Source organism: Phyllostomus hastatus, unplaced genomic scaffold (genome assembly GCF_019186645.2).
Source record: "Phyllostomus hastatus isolate PE091 unplaced genomic scaffold, TTU_PhHast_1.1 phas_scaffold_142, whole genome shotgun sequence".
Classification (NCBI taxonomy): domain Eukaryota; kingdom Metazoa; phylum Chordata; class Mammalia; order Chiroptera; family Phyllostomidae; genus Phyllostomus; species Phyllostomus hastatus.
In genome coordinates this window covers 707,999-727,060 of record NW_025334010.1, presented here as the reverse complement: position 1 = coordinate 727,060, position 19,062 = coordinate 707,999, and the positions used below count along the sequence as shown (strand labels likewise).

The 19,062-nt window shown below is 47.5% G+C and overlaps 1 protein-coding gene across 3 annotated transcripts in view; it reads left to right on the top strand.

Annotated features, from left to right (window-relative positions):
- TCAF1 (TRPM8 channel associated factor 1) overlaps window positions 1–17,580 on the top strand; it is a 39,971-nt gene extending 22,391 nt beyond the window's left edge. For all 3 annotated transcript variants that reach the window (XM_045857626.1, XM_045857627.1, XM_045857628.1), the window contains exons 3-9: window positions 6,385–7,379; window positions 7,668–7,765; window positions 8,805–9,018; window positions 9,325–9,564; window positions 10,378–10,715; window positions 12,185–12,435; window positions 15,032–17,580. In XM_045857626.1, the coding sequence (XP_045713582.1) occupies window positions 6,385–7,379; window positions 7,668–7,765; window positions 8,805–9,018; window positions 9,325–9,564; window positions 10,378–10,715; window positions 12,185–12,435; window positions 15,032–15,041 (2,146 nt within the window). In that variant the 3' untranslated portion in view covers window positions 15,042–17,580. The remainder of the gene's footprint in view (window positions 1–6,384; window positions 7,380–7,667; window positions 7,766–8,804; window positions 9,019–9,324; window positions 9,565–10,377; window positions 10,716–12,184; window positions 12,436–15,031) is intronic.
- The last annotated feature ends 1,482 nt before the right edge of the window (window positions 17,581–19,062 follow it).

Below are 19,062 nucleotides of genomic sequence, written 5' to 3'. Positions count from 1 at the left end.
TCCCGCGGTGCCGAACGTAGAGCAGGTTGGTCGGTGCTCAGTAAACACGTACCGAATGGATGACTGGATGAGAGAGATGAGAAGGGGGAAGTCCCAGGAGTAGAAAAAATGCACCAGGCCAAGCCCTATCTTGTACATGAAAAGTTTCGGCAGTTTTTTTCTGACCGATGAGCAGAGGAAGGTAGGACTGGGTGAGGAGGGCACACCAGGGTTAGCAGAGAGCGCGGGAATGGATGAGTGGTGGCCTCTCCCGGGCAAGGGACTCCTGGAACCGCCCACAGCTCCATTCTCACGGGTGCAGTGACCAGAGACAGTTAGTCAGAGGCAGAGTGGTTGATTGGATTGATCAAACTTCAGCTCACTGATGACCTTGACCCTAAGGAATGGGAAGGTACAACGTGGCCATAGCGCTACATCCTACCAGCCTAATTGCCCTCAGTTGCCTTAAAAGATGTTTTTATCACTGCCAGAGTGTCCTGTTATTTATTTTTAAACCTTCATTTGAACATACGTGCAAATTAACCTTTAACCTCATTGCTCACACATTTCTTACTAAATTAAATTTTAAACAAGATCTTGGGACCCTCCCAGCCTTTTAAAATTAGACTCCACAGGTCTTATTTTCTTAAAGAATTAAAAAAAAAATAAGTTTATTGATGAGAGAGAGAGAGAGAGAGAAAGGGGGAGAGAAACATCAATGTGAGAGAGAAACATCGTTTGGTTGCCTCCTGGATGCACCCCAACCAGGGATCAAACCCACAGCCTAGGTATGTGCCATGACCAGAAATCAAACACACAATCGTTTGGTGTATGGGACAATACTTCAACCAACTGAGCCACACTGGCCAGGGCACACAGGTGTTATTAAGATGAATCAAATTGTATCACAAGAAGTTACTACTTTTATGATGGGGAAAAACAAGCCATGGGCTCTACCTTTAGCCTGGTGGGAACGGCCGCAGACGTCAGGACGCGAGCCTCTCAGGCACCGCCCAACCTTCCCGCCCAGAAAGCGTCTAGTCCACAGTTAGACACTAGCCCCCGTATTCTAAGCCGCCTGAGCCCGTTTCCTGAGCAATTCGTCCAGGTGCAGAACTAGTCCCACCTTCTTTTTTATTAAGTGTTGATGTTTCACGTGGACGAACACTGGGTCCATTGTTCTAAAGTACTCACAGCCCCCCTGCAGGGCTCAGGATCCTAGCAAAGGGTTTCACTGCCCTGGGAAGAGCACAGACTTTAGATTTAGAGAAGGCAGGCATTAGTGAGTTGCCAGGTCGGCCTGGGGCTGGCTCTAAAACCTGGGGCCTCGGCTAACCTCTCTAAGCCTCATCTCTCCAGTGGGGTGAATAATGACCACCTTTCGGTGATTGCAAGAACTGAATGAATCAGCCCTGGCTGGAGTAGTTCAGTGGATTGAGTGCAGGCTGGGAACCAAAGTGTCCCAGGTTCGATTCCCAGCCTGGGTACATGCCTGGGTTGCAGGCCATAACCCCCAGCAACCGCACATTGAAGTTTCTCTGTCTCTCTATCTCCCTCCCTTCCCCTCTAAAAATAAATAAATAAAATCTTAAAAAAAAGAAATATGATTTGCAAATACTTTAAAAAAAAAGAATTGAATGAATTGAGAAACATATTCAGAGTACCTAGAACACTTAAATTATTCTGGCATCTCTGTGCTATGGTATGTAAGAGTGTGATGTCATGAATTTTCATTCCCAACCATTGAAAGTTACCGTCATTCATCATATGCTGCTTTGCCCCAAATCGTGTGCGTCATCCCAGTTGTATTAGGTATTGAGACTTAAACTGATATTTTTACGTACTTCGTCCACCCAACTTGAGACAGCACCATCGTGACTGATTGCCACATTCTACCCTCTTCATGCATTTAACAAAACAGGTACTACACACCAGTAAAATAGTTGATGCAGGTCTAACACGGCATTAGATAACCAATCTTAAGAGATTTCTGGAGAATCAATCACAATATTTTGTCTACTCTGTCTTTCGGATCAAAATGCTCTTGTTTCCATTTAACCCAAATCTCAGGCTTCCCCTAAAGAGTTCGAATGCTGTGTTTGTTCATTTGTACATTCATTTAGTCAGTGTGTATTGAGCATATTCTGTATCCCAGGCATTGTTTCCTATTTCAAGAAAATGATTTCCAAAGATGGAAGAATCAGGGGCCAGAAACATCTTCAATAAGCAGACACAGAAGAAATCGCAAAACACAAGTGACCGCTGTAGGCAAAGCTCTGGGGTGTCATGTGTCAGTGGAGCAGGGAGCCCGGGTCTACTGCCGGCAACTGCATGGTGTGACCTTGGCATGTCCCCCCAACTCTCTCTTCCCCTTTGAAGTGCACAGTGTTGGAGTAGAGGGTCCCCGTCCCGATTTTAGCCTTCACTCCACGGATAGTGGTTTCGGTCTTCAGTGACGCATGGACACTCAGAGCCATCGGAAGTGCATAGAGGAGACTGGGACACCAATGCCCCAAGTACTTTGGCTGAAAGACACCCCTGTGAAACCTGAGTTGCCAGACACTATAAATAGATGCTATATATGAATTTATTTTAGCATTTACTTTATATATTTCAGGGCTATATTTTGGGTTTCCAAAAACATGAATTTTTATGGTTTGTATATTTTTGTCAGCATAAAATATCCTTCTTTCTTGCAACTAATATTTTTCACATTGAACTCTCTTTTATCTAACATTATATTTACTATTCCTGTCTCATCTGTTTTGTTGTTGCTGTTGTTGATTCTTGTGGAAAGCATTAATTTTTTTAACATCAGCCAGATTATCTCAGAGAGCCTCTGTCACTTACAAGGGAAAAATTCATTTATATAATCAAAAAAATTGGTGTCTGTTCTAGCTGCTATCATCTTGCTCACTGTTTTCTGTTATGCTTTCTTATTGCTTATTTTTAAATGTTTTTTCCATTACTTGAATTTTTTTCCCCTCTCACTATTTGGAAATTACAAGTTTCCTATTCTTTCAAAGTCATCTTGAAGTTTTCTCCCCAGCTCTTTATTTAAAATTTTCCATGCTTATGGGAAAGTAGCAAGAATGGCGTAATGACAACCACACCCTTCCCCTAGACTCACCAGTGGTCAGATTTGGTCACATGACTGCATAAGCATACAGGGTCAGGTTCTTTTGCCTAGCCATCGGAGAGTAACCTCTAGACCCCCTGATGTTTCGCTCCTGAATGCTTCAGCGCATGTCTGCTAAAGACGAGGGCGTTCTGTGACAGAACCACAACACAATGATCTCACTCAAAAAAGGTCGCATCGATACAGTACCACTATCCAATGTCCATAGTTACATGTCTCCAATTGTCCGCATGATGCCTTTGTAAACAATAAAGGAGCCAGCCAAAATAGTTCCCAGCTTTTCTTATCTTTCAGGACATTAGCATTTTTGAAGCATCCAGCCCAGTTGTTTTATGGAATTACCCCTCTGTTTGGATTTGTGCAATTGTCTTCTCCTGAGAAGACTCAGTTCGAACATTTTTGGCAAGAATACTACACAGGTGACATTGTGCTTATCGCAGTTTATCAAATTGGGAGGATGTGAAGTCAGCTTGTCTGTCACTGGCGATGTTTGAATTGGTCATTTTATTTAAATTGGAATTTGCCAGATTTTCCTGTTGTAATAGTGCCTTTACCCCATTTAACTGATTTAGTCTGTGGTGTGACAAGAGACTGTTAATATCATGCTCGACAGCCTTTCACCCAATGGTTTTATCCTCCACTGATGATCTCTGCTGTAGTCGGTATTTACCCAAGTGGTTGCCTCTACCACTTGGGTAGCTGCTGTGCTCCCTGCGTAAAGATCCATGGCAAGTGTCACCTCCCCCAGACACGCCCCCTCCTGCCCTGTCTCACACAGATGCCTCTCTCCTGGGACCCACCCCGCAGAGTGCAGGCCTGCTGGCAGGCTCCTCCCAGAGCTGGCGGGTTGCAGGCTTCTCCCCAGGGGAACTGGCCCTCTCCTCGGCCTCCTGTTTGTTGTTGGTTCTGTGGTTGTTTTTAAATTTCATTGGTTTTCATATCACTCTGTACTCATGGACTCTATTTTGGAGAAAAGCAAATGTATTACCATTCATTTATAATTGGTATTTTGTGAAAGTCCAGGAAGCTGACTCCGGAGCCCTCTGACACACCCCATCAGTTTTCAGGGCTTAATTTCTGACACAGATGCTGCAGGTTTACCTTGTCCTTTTCCTGTCCCAAACCTGGGTTCAGCCACGTCCTCCGGGAAGCCCGGTCCCCGCAGCGGTGAGTGGTGGTCAGACAGCAAGCTCGCCTAGGTGAGCCCGCTGCTGCTGGACCGTCGTCATTTCCGGACCCCTGGGAAGACAGAGCCAAGAAACATATATATGTTTTAACCCGAAATCCGTACCGATGCCCCCATTTTAATCCCCAACCACGGAATTCTGCTCTTCCACCCACTCCATATGTGTGTGTGTCTTCCTTCTCCCACCGTGGGAATTCATAGCTGGTTCAAGGTTCAAACACCAAATTAACTCACCATATTAGCAAAATGAATGAGAGAACCATATCATTCAACCCATGCTCACACAGAGACGAAGCACTCGACAGACCTGAATACCCAGTCATGATAAAATCTCAGTGAAGTAGAAATAAAAGGGAACTTATTCACTGCGTAGTGAGTCATCTTTGAAAAACTTATAGCTCAGAGTGTACTTAATGGTGAAACACCCTAAGATTGGGAACAAGACAAGAATATTTGCCCTCACTGCTTTTAGTCAACATTGTACTAAAGCAACTAAAAGAAGTCATATAGATTAAAAATTAGGAAGTAAACCTATGTTTATTTGCAGAAAGCATGATCTATGTAAAAATAATTTCACTCTACAAAAAAGTTACTATAATAATTGAGTGAGGTTGCAGCATACAAGGTCAACGTACAAAAGTCAACTCTATTTTTATGTACTAGCAGCCAAAAAATAGTAATTGAAATTAAAGTATCAATTAAAACAGGACCCAAAATCATGAAATGCTAGTGGACAAATCTAACAAAATATGTTAGTAGACCTGTTTGTTGAAAACTACGAAACACTATAGAGAGAAATTTAATAAAACCTAAAGAAATAGGAAAATACACCACGTTGATGGATCAGAACACTCAGTATTTTTAAGATGTCGATTTTTCCCTAAATGACATGTAGATTTGATGCAATTCCAAGCATAGTTAAAATTGATTCTAAAATTATATGCAAATAAAAGGAACTAACATAACCTAATACCAAAATTTACTAGAAAGCTAAAATAATCAAAGCACTGTGGTTTTGGAAGAAGGATAAACATACAGATGAATGAAACAGACTAGATAGTTCAATAATAGACCCACAGTTTTATGCTCAATTATTTTTTGGCAAAGGTGCCAAGGTAATTCAGTGGGGAAAAGAATCTTCTCAACAGATGGTTCTGAAACACTCATGAGAAAAAACAAAGTGAATCTTGATATTTATCCTGCTCCATATAAAGTAATTAAAAATAGACCTAGACTTAAATGCAGAAGCTAAAAGTCACTGTTCCTCAGGGTTTCCTTGCAGCTGCTTTCTGAGCACGCAGGTGCCACCGCCTTACCTAACTCCCGTGGCACCACCAGCTCTGGGATCCCCAGCTGATGGGGGGCACTCGGCCCCTTGCCCCAGTAATCCCAGCGGGCACCCAGGCCTCCCTCCCCACTCTGGACAGCAACACGTGGTGCTCGGAAAAGCCGCAGAGCTTGGAGAGGCCTCACTCTTGTGGGTGGGCAATGGATGGGGTGGACAGCTGGGTGTTTTCCTTCTCCCACAGCGGGAATACGGGTGAGACAGTCAATCTGGGGTTCAGGTAATGGGACGGTTGCACTCGAGTTGAGGCCAGTCAGCTCTGGGGCCCACATTTTGACATGACGGTAATTCTAATAGTGCCAGGAACTCAGCTGTCCACTGAGGGGTTTTTTTTTGCAGAAAATCAATTGCATGACATTTGTAAACAAGACTCCTTATACGGATGAAAATATGATTTCCCATTCAGTTCTTCATATAATGCTTAAAGGGCACCTTTAACCCTTAAATCCAGAATATTTAACAGACAGTGCTGGATAAACACAGCAAGGCTTTCTCGGAGGTTCCCTTCGGGGAGCGTGTGCGCAGAGAATAAGCAGAGCAGTATTACTGCCGAGTCCCTCCGTCTTCCCTCCACACCCAGTGAGGTCGGATCTGCCCACGTGCTTCTCCCAGCTCCCTGGAAGAGCCAAAAAGGGCAATAGTGGTAAAGCTGATGCTTGTCGTATCCTGGGCGCTGTTCTGAGAACCACTATATGCCGAGTCTCTCCTTTAAGAGAACACGTGTCTCCTTTGCAGCTGTGAAGACGATCTCTCCGAGGACAGAGAGGAGCTGCTGCACGGGATTTCGGAGCTGGACATCAGCAACTCGGATTGTTTCCCGTCCCAGCTGCTCGTGCACGGGGCCTTAGCCTTTCCCCTGGGGTTGGATACCTACCACGGCTGTGTGATCGCTGCCGCCCGCTATGGCCGGGGCCGGGTGGTGGTGATGGGCCACAAGGCCCTCTTCACCGTGAGTAAGCTGGGCCCCTTTCTGCTCAATGCCGTGCGCTGGCTGGACGCCGGCCGCCGAGGCAAGATCGTGGTGCAGACAGAACTGAGGACAATGAGCGGGCTGCTCGCGGTGGGGGGCATAGACGCCAGCGTGGAGCCCCATCTGACCAGTGACGCCAGCGTCTACTGCTTCGAGCCCGTGAATGACGTGGGCGTCAAGGAGCTGCAGGAGTTCGTCGCCGAGGGCGGGGGACTGTTCGTAGCCGCCCAAGCCTGGTGGTGGGCCTTCAAGAACCCCGGAGTGTCCCCTCTGGCTCGGTTCCCGGGAAACCTCCTCCTCAACCCCTTCGGCATCAGCATCACAAGCCAAAGCCTCAACCCGGGGCCCTTCCGGACCCCAAAAGCCGGAATAAGGACCTACCACTTCCGCTCCACCCTGGCCGAGTTCCAGGTTATAATGGGCAGGAAGAGGGGGAACGTGGAGAAGGGGTGGCTGGCCAAGCTGGGGCCGGATGGCGCCGCCTTCCTGCAGATCCCCGCGGAGGAGGTCCCTGCCTACATGTCTGTGCATCGGCTCCTGCGGAAGCTGCTGAGTCGGTACCGGCTCCCAGTGGCCACCCGAGAGAACCCAGTCATCAATGACTGCTGCAGGGGTGCCATGCTGTCCCTGGCCACGGGGCTGGCCCACTCTGGAAGTGACCTCTCTCTGTTGGTCCCAGAAATTGAAGACATGTACAGCAGCCCCTACCTGCGCCCCTCGGAATCTCCTATCACCGTTGAGGTCAACTGCAACAATCCAGGTACGGAAGGACGGGTGGGGGCTCAGTAATGGAGGACCTGGGGGCCTCGGGAGTGATGACTTAGCTCATTCAGGGACCTGATCACCTCCAGAAGGCCATGTGCACCCTTTGCTGTGCGCTTTTCAGGGGAGAGTGGTTGGGGATTTACGTGACGATTGCGAGAGCTGAGCCAGGGCAGCGTGCAGGGGGAAGGACGTGCGGAGCTCATGACGGGCGGGGAGACGCTGGTGGAGATGGAATCACGGAGATGGAGGAAGGGTGACGTCTGTCCTCCTGTGCTTCTGACAGGCACCCGGTATTGCTGGATGAGCACCGGGCTCTACATACCTTCACGGCAAATTATAGAGGTCTCGCTGCCTGAAGCTGCTGCCTCCGCAGACCTGAAGGTAAGGCCCCGCCCCTCTGCCCCGGAAACAGGGAACCCAAACGTTCTTGCTTCCACAGCGGGCATCTGTCTTCCTTGATCCTCATAAAAACCCTATTGGCAATCTGGGGCATGTACTTGCACCCCCATTGTAAGAGTCAGGCAGCTAAGGTGCAAAACAGCTAACTGACTGATTGAAATGTATAGACCTGATACATTTCCGAGCCCAGGACTCAGACCTCACCACCTCCTTGCGCTGAAGTTTTGTGCGTCTCACTGAGGGCATGGAGTAGGGCGTAGCACAGGGGCCACAGGAAGGCGCCCTCGCTCACAGTGGTGCTCGGTAAACCTTAGTTCACTTCCCATCCCATCCACCCCTCCCACCACGGCACAAGCCTTTCTGACTCTGCTTCTCCCTGGGACACCAAAGACTCTTCCTTGCTGGTCCCGTGCCCCTACGGCTCTGTCACTTGCACATGCACTAGTCACAAATTAAGTTGCTGTACTGCTCTGTCTCCCTTGAGAGTGGCTGTGACAGGACCTATTGTGTGCCTGCATCTGTCCTGGAACTCCATTAGCATAAACCCCCAAAAACAATCCAACAAGGACAGGGGTCACTCCATTGGCTCAGGAAGGGGACCTTGGCTATCAAAGGAACTGACAGCCCTCCACGACACCAGCTGCTCACACAGCCCCCCACTGGGCCTCCTCTCCTCTCAAGTCACCAAAAGGCTCCACCCCATGACCGACACCAGAGTCCCCACCATAGGACAGGCATGCTGGGATTCTGTCTGTCATGGACACACTCAGGGACCCTCAGAATTAGCCTCTGGTTACACCTGTGCCCCTCCCATCAGCGTGTCAACATCACCCTGGTGGAGCTGTTGGATCCCCTGGGGGGATATTTACACACCTTTCGGTCCATACCACCAGATGCAGGTTTAACACACCCGGTTCCCAGACCGGAGGAAGGCTGGGGTCACGGGCCCACTGCCCCTTTCCTCCCCTCCTCATGGCACACGCCCCGAGGTGACTCCATCGGGGGAATCCCTCTGCTCCAGGTGCAGATTGGCTGCCACACTGACGACCTGACCAGGGCCAGCAAGCTGTTCCGAGGCCCCCTGGTGATCAACCGGTGCTGCCTGGATAAGCCCACGAAGCCCATCACCTGCCTCTGGGGCGGCCTCCTCTACATCATCGTGCCCCAGGGCAGCAAGCTGGGCTCCGTGCCCATCACGGTGAAGGGGGCTGTGCATGCTCCATGCTACAAGCTGGGTGAGTGGGAGCCGTGGCGTGAACCCTGGGGCCGGGGGAGCGGGGTAGGAGGAGGCCACTGGGGCTGTCTGGTGCAGGAGGAGAGAGATTCGGGTTAGAGGCGGGGAGGGAGGCAAACCTCCTTAGATTCAGCTTTGGGGAAAGGAGATAGACCAAACCACATCCATGGGGGCATCATAGATGAAGGGTAGGGAGGGGGACATGGTTGTTCATGACCTTGGTGTTTCTCTCCCGGGGTTCAAGTTACATGTTTTGGCCCAAGAAAAAATGAAAAGATAGTTTCAAGCCCATGGCCTCTCTCCCTAGGGGAGACAACCCACGCGGAGTGGAAGAGGCGTGTCCAGGAGAATCCGGGCCCCTGGGGGGAGCTGGCTACGGACAACATCATCCTGACGGTGCCCACCGCCAACCTGCGCACCCTGGACAATCCCGAGCCGCTGCTCCGCCTCTGGGACGAGGTGATGCAGGCTGTGGCCCGGCTGGGGGCCGAGCCCTTCCCCTTGCGGCTGCCGCAAAGGATCGTTGCTGACGTGCAGATCTCAGTAGGTGGGTGCCCTGATCCTGGCAGCCCCATGTGCACGCTGCCCCTGGGGGAGGGTGGGGGTGCCTTCCCGTCAGCAGCCATGCGATGGGCAGCCAGCAGAGTGAAAATGCTTTTCTAGAAAGACAGAGGTGTAATCCTTGGTATTAAATGGAAAGGAAAGGGAAAATTAAAAAATTAAAAAAAAAAAAAAACAGACACCACAACTTCCTTTCACAAAAATTTGGGAATTACCTGAAGGCCGAACAATTATGGGTCGGTTAAGTAACGTATTGTGCGTACCCTCAATAGACACTGAGGGAGACACTTCGATGGCGGTTTGCCAGTGGGCCAAGAGGCCTAACAAACTGGGGGAAGGGGGCGCCTATGGAAGTAAAGGAACCACGGACCTCACTCTGGCTGACATAGGTGATCACTATAAAGTGGCATCAGTGTGGACAACTCCACATCTAAATAATGAGAGGGGAACCCCCTCAGCGAGTTCTTCATTTCGAGCAAGAGCACAGTGACACAGGTCCACACGGACAGGGCCCTCTCATGAAAACAGTCGCCCGAAGAGTGATCTTTGGTGCCGCATCACCTCCCGTGAACAAGCACGTGCTCTCGGGTCAGACTGAGGATGAAGGCGTTGTTAGTACGCAAGGAGAGGACGAGGAGGGGTGCCCAGGAGGGCCTGGGTTTGGATTGGCCTGAGCAGCACAGGGCTCTGGAAGTTGTCGGGGCTACTAGGTATTTTGGGAGCTGGAACACGGAGAAGGATTCTGCAAGTTGTGTGCAGGGCACGCTAACCCTCTCCCCCTCCCTGCTGTGGTCCGCAGGCTGGATGCACGCAGGGTACCCCATCATGTGCCACCTGGAGTCGGTGCAGGAGCTCATCAACGAGAAACTCATCCGAACCAAGGGGCTGTGGGGCCCCATCCACGAGCTGGGCCGCAACCAGCAGCGGCAGGAGTGGGAGTTCCCGCCGCACACCTCCGAGGCCACCTGCAACCTGTGGTGTGTTTACGTGCACGAGACGGTCTTGGGCATTCCTCGAAGCCGTGCCAACATCGCTCTGTGGCCCCCCGTTCGGGAGAAGAGAGTGAGAATCTACCTGAGCAAGGGTCCCAATGTGAAGAACTGGAATGCGTGGACAGCACTGGAAACATACTTACAGGTAGAGCGGCAAAAATGGAGGGTGATGGGAGCCCCCTTCTGTGGGATGCCAGAGCATCATTGTCCAGTGACGGTCTTGTAACGCACTGGACCTGTCTCCCACGCTAGGCCTCAGAAGCCCCTGACATAGCCCAGCTGTGACGGTCCCATTAGATGATGCTTCTCAGTGCATCGCTTTGCATGACCCTGAGCGGGCTTCACCACCCCGGCCCCACCCCACCCTCACCCCACGATCTTGAAGAGGTGCATGAGGATAGACAGAAAGCACCGGGAACGGTGAAAACCTGGCAGAGGCACAGTAGTGCTGTGAGTACAGTAGTTCTCATTGGCGTTGGACCCACACAGAACTGAGACTGAAGCCAAACTGTGCTGTTTAACAGCTACCTAAACCCAAACAGCCCCCCAACCCCCCGCACACACACGCAATACGGGATAGGGCCTATTGCCTTTTCCTCAGGTGAGTGCACCACCTTCTCATTGTGACTTGGCTGGGCCTCCGCTCCCCCACCTTGCAGGCAATCCAGGCGCCACCTCCAGCCTGGACATGGAGGTTGCCTTTGCCTCCTGTCATTCAGACCCTCAGTTCTCCTGAGTCACTGCATTAGTTCCCAGCTCACTGTGTAGAGCGTCATCCCCTGGGGTCCTGGAACTTAACCACAGGCCAGGCCCCCTGCATTCCAGTTCTTCCACCTGCGTGAGTCCCTGTGTCCATTCCCGCGGCCATGAGAAGGACAGTGGCACTGCCAGGGGACTCGACCGAATCTTGTCATTGGGGCCACTTCACCCCAGGGACAGAAGTTCCTCATTTGGGAAATAAAGCTGAGGCTGTTCTAGGGAATCGATAACGTCCCTGTTGATGCCAAAGTTCTATAACCCAACCTAACACAGCCTATTTCCAACGGCCTAAAATTATCTTTTACTCTTAATTCTAGCTGCCTAGACTATGATATATATCATCTTCTACTTCTACTGGAGTCGCTTTTTTCCCCAAAGGCCATTTTAGGGACCTTGCAAACTGACAGAGACCTGTGGTTAGTGAGGATTATGTCAGGTTGGGCCTAGGAGTTCCCCAAATATTGGGTTTAACATTACAACTATGAAAGATATAAGAATTTTTTCACTTCAGCCCATTTTAAATCCTTGTGGAGTATCTTGTTGCCACTTTCACGGTCTAGTGAGATACATGAATAGTGATATTAGTGGTAAATACTGGCAATAATCACTGCAGTTATTACCATGGCCATCATTTATGGAGCGTCTGCTTTGTGCTGAGCACTGTGCTGGCTGAGAGGCCCTTCTTAAGACCAGAATGTGAGAGAGTAGGGCACGAGGCCAGCAGGCAAACAGGAGAGCAGGTCCGTCTTAGCTGGGAAACTAGTATGTTTAAGGGGTTCAGTGCATTAAGTTCATTTAGTAGAGTGGTTTGGGGTAGACCAGATGTCCCATCCTGCCCCTTCTTTCTCTTTCCAGCTACAGGAAGCCTTTGGTTGGGAGCCGTTCATCCGTCTCTTCGCCGAGTACCGGAACCAGACCAACTTGCCCACCGACAACGTTGACAAAATGAATCTGTGGGTGAAGATGTTCTCCCACCAAGTGCAGAAGAATCTGGCTCCCTTCTTCGAGGCCTGGGCCTGGCCGATCCAGAAGGAAGTGGCTACCAGCCTGGCCTATCTGCCCGAGTGGAAGGAAAATATTATGAAATTGTACCTCCTCACACAGATGTAAGGAGTGCCCAGCGAGGTGGCAGGTAGAGAGGTCTGGGGAGGTAGGCAGAGACGGGGATTCACTCCTCGACCTCTGTCTCTTAGGGCTGTAGCCTTGTCCTCTGGGCTCACGGCCCCTGTATCTCATAGCCTAGTTCTGTCTCTAGAAAGTGGGTTACGGACACAGTAAGCAAGTGCAGTCGGGCAGGCCTGCTGTGTGTGTCTTGCTCCTCGGCCCTCAGCTCTCAGATCCCCCCCGACCCTGTTCGGGCCCGTCCTGAGAGCTGCGGCCCTCGGGTCTGTGCCAGCCCTTGGTTCACCATCACGGCTGGTAGACCATAGAGAGCGCTTCTCACCCTGACGTCCTGAGGACTCTCTAGGCTTCAGTGTTTGATGAGTTGTTCCAGAGACCCCAACCGTACGACCCAACTGAAACACAAATTTATCATGAGCTCCCCGATGACTCACACATTTTATGTCGTGGGTCATTTTCCAAGAGCTTGAAGAGCAACCTGGTGCAAGGGGGCCCATAGCTAGGGTTCGCTGTCAGGAATGCCGTTTTGTTTCAGTACTGCTATTTCTCTGTGTATGTGGCAAGGATAAAACTTCCTGCCCCATGGAGCTGTCACAGAAACTCATTGGGTAGTTCCAGAGAGGTTTGCGAACACAGTGCCTGCCACCTGAGGCGCTGCTTTATTTTATGCTGGTCCCCAAGGCAGTGAGCTGACTGCTTCCCACAGCCTAGCGGTGAAGATCATCACCTCTCTCGGTTGCTTCCCCGTGTCCAAATCCTGGTTCTCTCACCTGTTAGCTCTATGACTCTGGGCGAGTTCCTTAGCTTCTCTGTGACTCAGTTTCCTCATCTCTAAAATGGGATCTGTTTCATAGAATTATTGTGATGATTACATTTTCGTGTCTCTAAGTGCAACTGGAACAGTAGCTGGCAGTGAGTAGGTACAGAGACAACGTCTGCTGCCATGGCTAATGTCCAATTCACTCACCACTGCTGGAGAGCTAGACCTCACTTTTAGACAGCGTTTACAGATGCGGTTCATCTCTCGTGTGCCATGCTATACCCCCTACACCAGCCTCTGGCAGGGGCCTGGCAGGCCGCCTTACGATCTAAAGGCAAGGCTCTAAATTCCCAGGGTTTTCAAAGCTTCTCTGGGTTTGGTCTCTTTATTCAATTCCATCGTTGAGGAAGAATTCCTCCTTTGATTAAATCAAGAGTGCAGGTCACTGGAAAACCCTGAACAATTCCACAAGGGTGCTTGTCCTTAGCAAACAGTGGGCATCCAGCTCAGTGACGGTGTCTGTGTTCATACCGCTGTCAAGAGTTGCTTACTCGTTGGGCAGAGAAAGTTGACACACATTTAGAAATCTTTACTTTGGAACAGGAGAACTAGATATAGATATAGATGACTCAAATTTCATTTAATTACAACACATTCAAAGATTTTAAATTTTCTTCTAATCGTTTCCGGAAGCTCCCATTTCTTTGTAGTTTCAAGGAAGAGTGGGGGTCCAGGATTAATGTTGTGTACACCTGGCCATTTCCCTTTCAGTTCACTTCTTTTTAGTTAGTTGTTTTAATACAGCATTATTGGAAATTGGGTGAGTGCAGAGACAATAAGATTTGACTGAGGTAATGTTTTTCTTTGGGGTTTTTTTTGTCCTTCCATTTCTCAATCATAGAATTATTTACCCTTATTTCAAAAATATCTTTCAGCTAGGTGCTTTAAACATAGATGTTGAATATTCACTCAGCCTTTAAAATAATTGCTGTCAATTAGTGAGGTGTTGAGTACGTGCCAAGCATTGGACTGGTTCCTTTTTATAGACGGTTTCATTTAATCTTCACAATAATTTTATGAGTTGGAAACTTATGGCACCCTTTTGGGCAATGAGCCGACTGAATTTTATGGAGGGCAAGTGAAGTGCCTGAGGCTACATCGCTGACAAGGGGCAGAGCTGGGACTTGAACCTGGGCACTCTGATTACAGTAGGGGTGTTAGTAACTACAGTTCTTTGGATAACCAGATAAATGAGTAAATGAAGAAACCAACGAGCGAAGAGAAGGGCCTTTATGTTCCTACTTGCCAGCACTTTGGCTGCTTGTCCTTACCCCTCATCTAATTTTATCAGAACAGAAAGCCTCTCTGTTCATTCTAAATTCCAGTTCAGAGGAAGAACTTGAGGTAGGCTCCTGACAGCTTCCCTTTAGACAGAGCTGGGATGATTCCGTTAGAGTCATTCGAGTCCTTTCAGGTTTTGGGTCATTCAGGTTCCAGTCATTCCCTCTAGGGCACCATGAAAGCATTCTACTAGCTTACTGGATTTTGCATAATGGGTTATTTTGGTCAAGTGCCTGAGCACACCCACCCCCGAAGTCCCAGACATTGCATGTTCTCGAAGGAAATTAGATCCTCAGTCATTTGGAATAATATTTGTATCTATTCTTGCCCTCTTTGATCCATTTGCAGCAGTATAGCCCTGGGGATGTTTTAAAAATGTAAAGTTATCCATGGCACCTCCCTGTTGAAAAGCTTCTAGCAGTACTTTGCATTTAAGACGATGAACTGACCATATAAGTTTACCTCCCCTCCTTCTCCAGGCCCCACTGAAACTGAAGTCAAGAAATGCAAAAGAAACAGCTCAGCAAAGAAAACTGAAGGCATTTGGTTATGAGTGAAGAAGACCTCGACAAATTTCTGGAAGAGAGAAAGTGGGTGAAGCGTGAAAAAGAATGAAAGAGTGAAGGTACCTTTCAGACAGAGTGTAAGCTGATCTGCACAACCTAACCCAGAGAGACTTAGGTATCTGAAAAATCTATCTGCTAAAGAATTATACCAGTTGTAGAATTGAACCCCATCCCGCTCTACCCCATCCCTTGTGCATAGGATACAGGCAGTCAGTTATTGGTTCCAGTGAAAAATCTGTTGTTGCTGTTGTTGTTATTGTTGTTGTGGTTTCTATAAAGGAATTGAATAAACTGCCCGGGGAGAGGGAGGAGTTGGTGCTCCAGGATGAAATTTCTCTTTTTGTGGAAATAAGTGGCCCCCTAGCCTATCAGCCAATTCTCTGATGGTTGAAGTAACCCCTACTCAAGTAACAAAGTGTTTGCAATCATAGGAGAGACCTAATGGAAAAACACACCAAATCATACAGTGGCAGAGGAAACCTATACCGACTCCTATAAAAATCAACAGTTAATATTGATGCTCAAATGCAGATTGCCAGCTAGGAATTCCCAGACATTGAGCACTGGGGGGTGGCGGGAGGACCCGGGGGGAAACCTGTAAGAAAAAGAATTAGAATTATCAATTAGAATTAGGAGATTGGAAAACTACAATAAATTCTGGAGAAGACTTAGTTGAAATGGAGAAAGGAACTTTAAAATCTAGCTGTATCTTCAGAGAGAGCTGAAGTATATTTGTAAGATGAAAATAGGATATTACAAAGAAAAGAAAAACTCTGAGAACAAGGGGAGCCCTTTGAAAGTAAAGTAAGATTGTCGAAAATACCCCATAGGTAGGCTAGAAAATAAGTTGAGGGTATCTCCCTAGATATAGAGCAAAAAGAAAGTGCAGACAATATGAAGAAAGGAAAGAGACCTAGACAATCAGTATCTAACCATCAGGAATTTCTGGAAGAGAAAACAAAAAAAATATAGGTGAAGGGAAAAAAATGATTGAAAACCAGAAAGAACTAAGTCTCCAGATCCAGGGGGCCCCCGATGAACCTACATTGAGACACAGTCTTGTGTAATTTTGGAATTAAGGATAGAAGGAAGATATTAAAAGTACCCAGAGAGAAAATAAAATTGGGTCATCGTATTAGCTCAGCTGAAAAGGAATAAGAAATAGACTGGCAGCAGATTTTTCACTAGCAACACTGAAAGCTAGAAGCCAATGGAGCAATGTCTTCACATAGCTTGTTTAAAAAGTTATCCCCAGACAGAATTCCACAACAAGCCAAACTCTCCAGTCAAGTCAAAACAAAGATATTTTCTGACATGCAAGTTTTCAGAAAGTCTAGCTTCTTTGCACCCTCACTGAGGCAGTTCCCCAGCAAAATGAGGATGAGAACCAGGAAAGAAGAAGAAATAGAATCCAGGAAACGATGTACCTCACCCTGGATATGTCACTCCACAGTGACACTTATCCAACAGGATGTCTCACTCTAGAGTGACAGTCGCCCAGCAGACTGACCCAGTTAGTTCAGCTGTGAGTACATAGTCTCAGGCACGCTGGGAGGGGTACACATTCTGTGCCACAGATAGTATCATTGAGAAGCTGGAAGGCTTGAGAATATGGACAAGGTACACTATTTAGTCAACAGAAAACAACACAAAAATATGTCAAAAAATGTAAGTCCATGCATGAAAAGACAACAAAAATACTCATGGAATGTAAGAAGAGACTCGATTGGATGTTGGTGGTAGGTATATTTCCTTTCAAGTGCCCCAGGCTTGATATTGGGTGTGTATGGAAGAAAATGCTCTAGTTTCTACTTGGCCCTCAGTACACAGTATTTGCATAGCCAAAGTAATGTGGATGCTATTTATTGGCACTGAGTGTTCTGATCAGCCTATAGACAAAACATGAAAGGTTTAATTTATTAGAAATTAAAGTAATTAATCCTGACAAGTTAAGGAAAAAGAGAGCAGAAAGGTTGAGAACCAGCTGTGGGCAGAGAGGGAGAAGGAAGAGTAGGGCTACTTGTGCATTTAAAGTGGGGATGAAGAAGGAAGTCTGCAGTTAATGGAACAAGAACTGGAGGATGGGTATGCTGTTCAAAGCTAAAAGTCAAACCAACAGAAGTATTAAAAATGACATCTCTCAAAACTTTCGGGAAGGATGGGGAAAGGAAAGGAGGAGATAGTGTAAGTTAAATCCTTATCTTTTGTAATGGTGTATTATTAAAGACTGTCTAAAGTTAATATGCCAAGAAATTATTGTTCAAACATATTATTTAAAGTTAGGAAGTTAGTTAACAGAACATCTAAAATATAGAAACTGTTACACGCATCACCTCTAGGGAATGGGATTGGGTTAAAAAGGGTGGGGTGGGGAACTGTGTTTTTCATTTCAAGTTCTCTGTACTATTTAATTTTTTACCTTGTGCATGCATTACTTGGAAAAGTTTTTAATAAACTCAAATAAAAATCCTTCAGTGGCTTCCTATCGACTAATACACCGTCCAACCAAAAACCCTTAAAATGGCTTTTGAGGTCCTTACGTGTTTGGATCCCCTTGGTGTGACCAGGCTCATCGGATCTCCCCATCACACTGTAGGTCTCACCACAGGTACCTCCTCCTCCCACTATCCACACACACTTCACCTTGCTTCTGCAGGTGGTCCCCAGGAAACAAGGCCTGCCCCTGATCTCACCGTGTGTCTGGTGGTAAAGCTCACTGCGTAGCAGGTTTTCCATGTGTGTTGAGTGAATGAATGCACATCATCCACATAATATTTGTCCCTATGCTGATATCATTTCAAGGCCATTTGGGAGCTCTAGGCCTTCCTGCCCTCCAATTCACTGGACAGTTTTAATAACTTTTGGTCTTCCATGAGGCCAGGTGGTCTCAGAAGATTTCTGTCCATCTGTCAGTCTGCTTGGTATGTTCTTTGCCACTTTGCCTGAACATCATAATCTGTTTTCAGCTATTTTTTCCTGTGTTTGGGAGAAGCGGTCAACTATCTAGTAGAAATGTGCAGGCTCTCAAGTTCCTTGTGTCCTGCTATTCTTTGGTGGCTCTTCCTTCTCCATTAGTTTGCTGTCTTCTGAGGTCTGACTCCCACAGCCCACTACAGCTCTCTGGTGAGTATTAGCCTGACAGCTAGTCTTCACCTGTTGCACTGATTGGAATTCTTTCCGATCTCCTCTTCATAAGATTAATCTCTGATAAACTCATTCTTAAACTAATGTCCCCACGTGGGGTCACAGCCTCACCTAATGTTTTTACTTAATATGGCAACAGCTAACCAGATGTGAACTTATATGCTGACTATTTTTGCTGACAAAAGTAACAGCCTTCTTTCGAGACTACTTCACGCCCATGTGCTTTACTCCTTTAAAGTTTTGGACCCTCCTTGGCTTCCACCTTGAAAAGGATTTCTTTCTTTGACTCACATTGTTGGAGTCTGTCTTCCGAGTGTGGTAGAGAAGGGTGGGGGTGGTCCTCAACTTGTCAGAGATCTTCTAAGTACACGTGCAACACAAACAGTTCCTCTTGAATTGCTACAGAAATACTACTCATGCACTTGGGACTCTTGTGCATTTAAATGCTACAAAGAAGCAGCATTGCTTTGATAGGAAAACCAGGGCAGTTTAAACTACTACCGCTGTTCTGGCCTCATGTCAGGGGTTGATTTCATAGGGTTCATTAAATGAGAAATATAGAATAAATGAGAGAGCAGCTCCAAAACAACCGTGCACTGACGTGTTGAGCATCAGGAATCAACGGTGATGTTAATACAGATATGAGCTCATGAGGGCCGCTGAAAGTTCCTTTTGTTCAACTGCACTATGCAGGAACTCATATATAATTATTTTAAAAATACATACATGTATGTACTAAAAACTTTGCATGAAATACCTTTGTTGATATAAAACTCATTTTCACAGATTGCCACAGTTAA